Below are 9,150 nucleotides of genomic sequence, written 5' to 3'. Positions count from 1 at the left end.
GGTGGGAGGGGGGCTGGCGGGAGTGGGGGGGCAGGGCCTCAGAGAAGGGGGCAGGGTGGGGCCTTGGGGAACAGGGAGGGGCAAGGGTGCTCAGTTTTGTGAAATTAGAAAATTGGCAACCCTACCTCTCCTATCTGCAGGCCATTCCGCCAGGCCGGGGAAAGCCCGGCTGGTGAGCGCTCCAGCAACGCAGGCGAAAAGCAGCAGCCCCGCGCCAAGGATCCGTCCCTCACGGACCAGCCCGGCGCTCGGTTCTGGTTAACTGCCCACATCCTTCCTTGCTGGATGGCACCTTTTGCCAGATACTTTCAGCCCACTGGGTGTTGACGTCACCTAGCTGCTCTCCGTGGTGCATCACCTGAGCCACGTGTTCCGTGTGCTCGCGCACGCACACACACACACACACACACACACTCCCTCCCTCCCTCCCTCGGCTAGTAGCCGCCCAGTGGGTACACGGGGGAGTGGTTCCTTAGCAATCACGAGAGCTAGCTGGTACCCTGCCCCATACTTGCCCCTCCATAGCACTTGCTGGCTGGGCACTGGGCCCACATGGCTGGTGCCTCTGGCAGCGCCTTGGCGGAGCGGCTGGCTGTTGGTTACCCAGCATTAGCATGGGACTTTTTCCTGGGGGAAAAGATTTCAATACACTGGGACCCCCAATGGAGCCTCTTACAGGTGACCTTCATTTCGCCTGTCCCAGCCACGGGCAGCCTCGTGACACGAACAGCACTAGGAGCCCAATGGCACAATCAGCCCACTGCCCTTCATCTCCCGGCCACAGCGGGTGCCAGTGGACCCTAGCAGAGAATGGCAGTGCGACAATGGCAGTGTGCTGCATGAGGCGACCCACCGTGGCCATGCCCTGGCGTGGTGCAGGGGTTCTCCAAGGATTTCACATGCGCTGGGTCAAACCTCCCTCCGGCGTGTCTGCTTCCCTCGGCCTGGGCCTGCTGCTCTGGGAACGTCAACTCCGAAACAAAGCCCGAGCCACGCTGTGATGGGGAGAGGGCCCCACGGAGCCTCCGCGTAGGCACCCCGTGTCCCGGGTTGCTCCAGCCAGCGAGCTGGGACTGGGCGCACGGGTGGGCACACTCACGTACCAGATACATGTGAGTCTTCGGTAGGCCCTGTGGCTGGAGAGCGGCGGCTTTGGGTGAGGGGAGGCTGACTGCTGCATGGGGACCGCAGAGGATGGGTTCACACTGGACCACCACTAGGCCCCTGCCTGGTCCTTAGGCGCCGTGTTTTGAAGGCTCACAGAGACATCAACACTCAACCGCTAAGTCATAAGTCGCTGCTGCTGCAGCCTCCATCTGCACGGAGCCCAGCTGGGGGGGAGGGGAGGGGGGCTGGCCTGCACGGGATGGGGCTCTGCTCGGGGTTAACCTTGCTGACCCCAGCCAGCTGAGCAGGGCGCGGGGGAGATCAGCGAGGCTGTTCCCGTTCAGAGCCCTATTAAACTCCCAGCAGTGGTGGGGCGCAGAGGCCAGGATGGGTCTTAGCAGCCAGCGCCACAGAGTTAATTAGGGGCCTGTGCTGGGGTTTTATTGCCCAGTTAAACATTTAGTGCACTGTGGTGGGAGGGACGTGGCTGCGATGGCTGGAGCCTGCAAGCGGCTTTCTGGGAGCCCGTCCCAGGTCCGGCCTCTGCACCTGACTGTGCTGGAGAGCACACGGGCCAGAGTGACACTCCGGGCCCCGTCCCCCTCCAGCAGCCCAGCTCCAACCCCTGGGCCTTATTTCCCCCACTCACCCCGCCAGCTGCAGGAGACCAGCAGCTCCCATCTACTCCAGTGGGCGTCCCAGGATGGGGCCCCACCTCCTTCTCACAATCCCACCAGCTCCGGTGCAAGAGCCCTCTCCTGTGCAGCTGCTGGCCCGAGGGCACCCGTCACCTGCTCGGTTTGCACGTCTCCTTGGCACAGCCACCTCTTCGCCCGGCTCGCGCTGTCTGTGTCGTCCCCACCCTCATGGCGTTTGGCCTCTGCTGCTGGCTTCCCCTCCGGTTCGCTGGCTGGAGAACCGACTGGTCCCACTGTATCTGTGGCAATTGTTACTAATAAAGTAGTGCCCAGAGGTTCCATCCCCAGCTGGCACCCGTTGCACTAGGCACTGTCCCCTCACTGCGAGACGTCCCTTGCCCCGAAGAGCTTACAATCTAAGCAGGTGAGACAGACAAAGGGGGAGGGGAAACTGAGGCACAGAGGGTCACCAGCTGAGCTGGGAACAGAAGCCAGGGCTCCTGACTCCCAGTCCAGTGCCCTGTCCACCAGACCCCACCACCTCCCTCTTGACGCCTGCCTTGTTGCAGGAGGTGGTTATTACTGGGTCAGAGACCGGCTAACACATCCGCCCCTTGTGAAAGTTTAACTAGGAACGGCCGAGTCAATGCAACTTTACCATGAAATTACCCCCGAGACAGATGCTGCAGTAATGGGGTATCTGCACTTCTGCTCTGTGTCTTCCGACAGTGGCTGATGCCAGGTGCCCCAGAGGGAATGAACAGAACAGGGAATCATCAAGTGATCCATCCCCTGTCGCCCATTCCCAGCTTCTGACAAACAGACACTAGGGACACCATCCCTGCCCATCCTGGCTAATAGCCATTGATGGACCTAACCTCCATGAATTTATCTAGTTCTTTTTTGAACCCTGTTATGGTCTTGGCCTTCACAACATCCTCTGGCAAGGAGTTCCACAGGTTGATTGTGCATTGTGTGAAGAAATACTTCCTTTTGTTTGTTTTAAACCTGCTGCCTATTAATTTCATTTGGTGACCCCTAGTTCTTGTGTTATGAGACGGAATAAATAACACTTCCTTATTTACTTTCTCCACACCAGTCATGATTTTATAGACCTGTGTCATATCCCCCCATAGTGGTCTCTTTTCCAAGCTAAAAGTCCAAGTCTTATTCATCTCTCCTCATATGGAAGCTGTTCCAGATACCTAATCATTTTTGTTGCCCTTTTCTCTACCTTTTACAATTCCAATATATCTTTTTTGAGATGAGGTGAACAGATCTGCACACAGTATTCAAGCGGTGGGCGAACCGTGGATTTATACAGAGGCAATATGATATTTTCTGTCTTATTATCTATCCCTTTCTTAATGATTCCCAACATTCTGTTTGCTTTTTTGACGGCTGCTGCACACTGAGTGGATGTTTTCAGAGAACTATCCACAGTGACATCAAGATCTTTCTTGAGTGGTAACAGCTAATTTAGACCCCATCATTTTGTATCTATAATTGCGATTGTATTGTCCAATGTGCATTACTTTGCATTTATCAACACTGAATTTCATCTGCCAATGTGTTGCCCAGTCACCCAGTGCTGTGAAACAGCATGAGTCCAGAACTAGTACGGCTAAAGGACCAAGACCGCCCTTGCACTGGGAGATGTGCCAGGCAGAGCTGTCCCTTGGGTGGGGGCGAACGGGGTGACTGCTCCAGGCCCCGCGCTTTGGGGGGCCCCATGGGCCGGTGTCATTGGCCGGCATGGTCGGTCCAAGAAGAGACGAATCCGTCACTTCCGCCGCAGGCCCCACACCCCCTTTGGGATGGCCCTGGTGCCAGCTGTCTAGAATGATGGGGGGCTCTTAATCTAGTTTGATTTCCCCATTCTGATAGGTATCGGGGCTTCTTCTAGAACACGGGGTCTGTAGAATGCCAAGTTGCATGACCTCTGGTTAGTGCTAGAATGCCAAAAACTCTCCAAAAGGCTCTAGAACTCTTGGGGGTTCTAGGACTCCAAAGGGCTCTAGAACAGTGGAGGTTTTAGGTCTCCAATGGGCTCTAGAACTCTTGGGGGTTCTGGGACTACAACAGGTTCTAGAACTCTTGGGAGGTTCTAGGACTCCAACAGGCTCTAGAACTCTTGGGGGTTCTGGGACTCCAATGGGCTCTAGAACTCTTGGGAGGTTCTGGGACTCCAACAGAGTCTAGAACTCTTGGGAGGTTCTGGGACTCCAATGGGCTCTAGAACTCTTTGGGGTTCTGGGACTCCAATGGGCTCTAAAACACTTGGTGGTTCTAGGATTTCAAAGGGATCTAGAACTCTGCAGAGGGATTGCAAAAGTCTCTAGAACTCTTGGGGAGGTTGAGGATTCCAAAGAGATCTAGAACTTTTTGGGGGGGTGTCTAAGGACTCCAAAAGGCACTAACACTCTTAGGGATTCTGGAACTCCAAAAGCTCTAGAATTCTGGATCTGGGGCTTTTTCAGTCAGTCCAATTTCTTCCCCACCCACCAGCCCTGGACAGTGGGAACGACTGGAAGCATTCTGCCCTCTTTAGCTCCCCGTCACTGGGGTCCCCAAGGGTCTAGAACACTCGGGGCTCAGCCCTGACCCTGACCTTGAGGTAAAATAATTCCAGGGGCCGACAGTCATCACGAAATGATCACGTTTAATGAACAATCTCTCTCCTGGGTGTTTTTTTGTTGTTGTTGTTGGCTGTTTTGGGGTGTGTGTGTGTGGATTTTTTTGTTTGTTTTTTTATATATACATCTATAAAAAATTCAAATACAGCATGTTAACTTTTGGAATACTAGGACGTCGGGTATTAAATACTGCGCTCGGAACGGGCAGGGAGCTGTCTTACAAAACAGGACCGGGGTGCGGCGGGCGTGGGGGGAGGAGAGAACGAAGGATGGGGGGTGGGACCGGACGAGCGTGGGGGGGAGATATGTTTGTGTCGCTACAGTTCCATTATGAATATTTGTTTTTCAATAATAAGACAAATACAGAAACCGAGGCGCTTCCCTGTAGAAATGGAAGGGAGGTGATAAAAAGAGAGACAACCAGGTGACGGGCCAGGGGACAGTCGCAGACTTCACCGGAGCTATTGTCTCCTCGCTGATTTTGCCCAGGCTGGGGGGCCCGGGTGGGTGTCTGGGAGGCACCAGGAGTCCAGGGCAGGCGGGCGGTGGAGGGAGGAGGGTCGGTTTGGCTGTTTTCTTAGATTCCTTTTTCCAGTAAAAAAGAAAGCCCCCAATGTACTAGTCTGCGCTCGTGAAAACAGCGCTTATGTCCTCTGTCGCACGGGGCTGGGGGTAGGGAACCGCATCTAGGGGACTAACCCCCCCGCTGCCCCTCCGGCCTGGAGCTTCTGGAAGCCAGTTCAGTTCTTCGGAGCCCGCCGTGAGGAGCAAGGAGGGGGGTCACCCCCTTACAAGGCTCATTGTGGTTTCGATGCCCCTCCCCCTTCCCGTGTGTGTTTGATACGTTTCGTCACCCATGTTGTGGCGGCGGCGGCAGCAGAGCGCCGTGGGCACGAAGCGAAGTCGCGTAGCATCTTTGGCATGGCGGTTTAGCTGTATGATCCGATCTCTCGCCCGGGATGGCTGGCGCTCTCCTCTGGGCGCTGCACTGCAGCACAGCCGGGGTTCGGGTCTCACTGTTTGGGGGGGCATCAGGGGTGGGGGGAGTCTCTCTCTCTCTCTTTTTGTAAAGGCTCCGTGGTTCCCCTGGCAGTTCGGGGAGGGGGCGGGGAAACCCTCACGGCGCGGCAGGTCTGTCCTTCTACAAAGTGAAGCGATGAAGAGAAATGTGATACGTCCGCCTTAACATGTGCAAAATAGAAGAGAAAATAGATTCAGACGGGGCGGTGGTCTCCTCCGCGGGGCTGCAAGGAGGGGATCTGCAGGCGGGGAGAGGAACAGAGAGAGGGGTCACCGCCTGCGCTCGGGAGGCTCCAAAATCAGCACACTCTGGAGTGTCACAAGCCAGAAGAGACCCACCAGATCATCCAGTGTAACCCGCTCTATATCACAGGCCACTCAACACCCAGCCTCCCCACCATGCTGCACCCAGAACCCGGATTACAGCAAGGCGTTACAGGCCTCAGGAGCTATTGTGTGCCACAGGCGGAGACCAGGAGTGACCCAGGGGCACCAGAGCCCAACGCCTCGGCAATGGCAGGGAACCGACTAGGTGAGATAGAGCCAGACGATCCCAGCAGGCGATCCACTCCCCACAGAGGAAGACACCCCTCGCCCCCCAAGATCACTGCCAATCTGACCCGGGAGAAAATGATCCCAACCCCAGATCTGGTGATTAGTTAGACCCTGAGCAAGACTCACCACCAAGTGCCTAAGAAAGGGAATTCTCAGTGCGCCAGCACGCCCCGAATAGTGTCCCATCTCCACCCCGGCCATCTCTGATACTTCGGACCAAAAAATCCCCAAACCCCAGAATACAATGGGGAACAAATTCCCTCCCAGAGCCCTCCCGGTGATGGTTGAAGCCCTGAAGCACACAGGTAGATTTATAGATACACAGATTGGCCCTTGCACCTATCCCTGGGGTGCCCCACTCTGCATCACAGCGAAAGGAATCCACAGGCTGCAGTCAAAGTGCAGGGATCCCAGAAATCCTGTAATTACTGGAAATTTTGCCATTAACTTCAATGAGGTCAGGAGTTCATCACTCTGGAAAACTGAGATCTCCCCTCGCTGGTCCCTTATCCTCTGAAACGCCTCCTCCAATAGGAAGTGCGTTGTTTCAAGGCTCAATGGCTCTGAAACGTCCAGTGTTCCAGGCTAAGCAGACTGCTTTGGTGAGGAAGAGCAGTGTGTCCACACACAGCACTGCTCTCCCCTGAACGCAATAGGAGTCGCTCCTTGGGCTAAGGCGATACCATCTGGGTGTGCGTGGGCAAGGGGCATCCAGGAGTTTGCCTGTGTGTGTGTCCACATGGGTGTATCTGAGTGCAGACCTGTGTGAGCGTGTGTATTTGAATGCGTGTGTGAGCAGGTGTACGATGTGCGGGTGGATATATGTGGTGAATGTGTGTGCGTACATACAAGGGTGTGCACGCAGGCCGGGTAGGGTTGCCAATTTTGGTTGGACATATTCCTGGAGGAATCATTTCATCACATGATATAATTTTAATTAAAGATGAATCTTCGATTCCTGGAGACTCCAGGACAATTCTGGAGCCTTGGCAACCCTAAGTGTGTGTGTGCATCACTCTGTGTGTGGATGCATACGTGAGTGTGTGTGTGTGTGTGTGTGTGTATCCATGCATGGGCATGAGTGTGCACGATTGTGTGTATGTACCTATGGGCGTTCATGCACGCCTTTGTGTGCGTGTACACTTGTGTATCTGTCTGTGCGTGCATGGGTCTGTGCGTACATCCGTGTGTACCTCACAGGCTCATCAACTTTAAGGCCAGAAGGGATGATCATGCTCCTCTAGTCTGACTTCCTGCATGTTGCAGGCCACGGAGCCTCCCCCACTCACTCCTGTAACAGACCTCTGACCTCTGGCTGCGTTACTGACATCCTCAAATCATGGTTTAAAGACCTCAAGTGACAGAGACTCCACCATTGTCACTAGTTTAAACCAGCAAGTGACCTGTGCTGCGGAGGAAGGTGAAACTCCCAGAGGGTCTCTGCCAATCTGACTGGGGGGAAAATTCCCTCCCGACCCCAAATCTGGCGATCAGTTAGCCCCATAGCATGTGGGCCAGACCCACCAGCCAGAGCGCTGGGAGAGAATTCTCTGTATCAACTCAGAGCCCTCCCCGTCTAGTGTCCTGTCTCAGGCCATTGGAGATATTTGCCAACAGCAGTTGCAGATTGGCCATATTCCATCGTAGGCAACCTCATCATACCAGCCCCTCCATAAATTTATCAAGCTCAGTCTTGAAGTCAAGTAGGTTTTTTGCCCCAACTGCTCCCCTTGGACGGCTGCTCCAGAACTTCACTCCTCCGATGGTTAGAAACCTTCATCTCATTTCAAGCCTACACTTGTTGATGACCAGTTTCTATCTGTTTGTTCTTGTGTCCACAATGGTGCTTAACTCCAATAGCTTCTCTCCCTCGCTGGTGTTTGTCCCTCTGATGTATTTATGGAGAGCAGTCAGCTCTCCCCTCAGCCTTCGTTTGGTTACCATAAACAAGCCAAGCTCCTTGAGTCTCCTCTCATAAGGGAGGTTTTCTATTCCTCTGATCATCCTAGTCGCCCTTCTCTGCACCTGTTCCAGTGTGAATTCATCTTTCTTGCACATGGGAGACCAGACTATGTATGTACGCGGGTGTGTGCGTTTGCTTGCTAAGCTTTCTAGTTAATTTTTAAAGCAGGTGGGAAAAGTTTTAAAAACTGTTTGGGAGCCTTTTGAAAATTTACGGATGGTTTTGTGCCTCTGCTTTTGAGAAGGGCTGAATTTTTCTTTTGCTTTTTCACCGTTTCTTAATTCCATATCTTTTTAGATTTAAAAAAGTCGCAGTTTTTCCAAACAAAAATGTTTTCTATGCTGAAATCAACATTTCAAAACACCACGGTGTGACTCAGCTGGCCCAGCAAACGGGCTCTGTGTGTGTGTGTGTGTGTGTGTGTGTGTGTGTGTGTGTGTGTGTGTGTGTGTGTGTGTGTGTGATTTCTGTTTTTAAAAAACGATCAAATTTACTCCAAAAAACCCCACCACGTTTCAAACAAACAATCTCATCACACTCTTATTTGGGACCTGGCTCTCATTTTAACTAAGGCCCCTTCCCCCTCGCTGGCCCAGCAGATGAGATTAGAGTGAAAACGCCTCTAGGAAACCCTGCCAAACCTTCCTTCTTGAAATACCCTTCAGCCATGATGATACTCACAACACTGACCACCCGCAAATCTGAGCACTGACACCGCCTTCGACTCAATACACCCCGACACTGACATCCTTTTGTACTTCAAAGCCCCGCCAGGAGAAACAAGACTCAACCCATCGCCCCAAACAACAACAAATCAAATCAAATCAACCCCCCGCAATCAGCACTCTGACCCCCAAAAGAGAGAAAGGCCAGAGACTTTACTACTGCTCTTGATTTTACATGAAAGGCACCCAGACAGCGTGATGTTGGGCAGCAGGCTAAAACAGATTAGAATAGACAGACAGACAGATGTGCACAGGGGTTAGTTAGATAGATAGATAGATAGATAGATAGATAGATAGATAGATGGGGTGGATGGGGATAGATAGATAGATAGATAGACAGACAGATAGATAGAGGTGGTGTATGGAGATGCATAGATAGATAGATAGATAGATGGATAGATAGATAGATAGAGGGGGTGGATGGCGATAGATAGATAGAGGTGGTGTATGGGGATAGATAGATAGATAGAGGGGGTGGATGGGGATAGATAGATAGATAGATAGAT

At 53.2% G+C, this 9,150-nt stretch overlaps 1 protein-coding gene across 7 annotated transcripts in view; it reads right to left on the bottom strand.

Annotated features, from left to right (window-relative positions):
• Positions 1-4,403: 4,403 nt before the first annotated feature.
• CNTFR (ciliary neurotrophic factor receptor) overlaps positions 4,404-9,150 on the bottom strand; it is a 414,593-nt gene continuing 409,846 nt past the window's right edge. For 6 of the 7 annotated variants that reach the window (XM_039545262.1, XM_039545264.1, XM_039545263.1 and 3 more), the window contains one exon: positions 4,404-5,640. In XM_039545262.1, coding sequence (XP_039401196.1) covers position 5,640 — 1 coding nt within the window. In that variant the 3' untranslated portion in view covers positions 4,404-5,639. The remainder of the gene's footprint in view (positions 5,641-9,150) is intronic. The other variant, XM_039545268.1, reaches the window with a different exon arrangement.

This window comes from Mauremys reevesii, linkage group 6, assembly GCF_016161935.1.
Source record: "Mauremys reevesii isolate NIE-2019 linkage group 6, ASM1616193v1, whole genome shotgun sequence".
Taxonomy (NCBI): Eukaryota; Metazoa; Chordata; order Testudines; family Geoemydidae; genus Mauremys; species Mauremys reevesii.
This window is presented reverse-complemented; position numbering and strand designations above follow the sequence as displayed.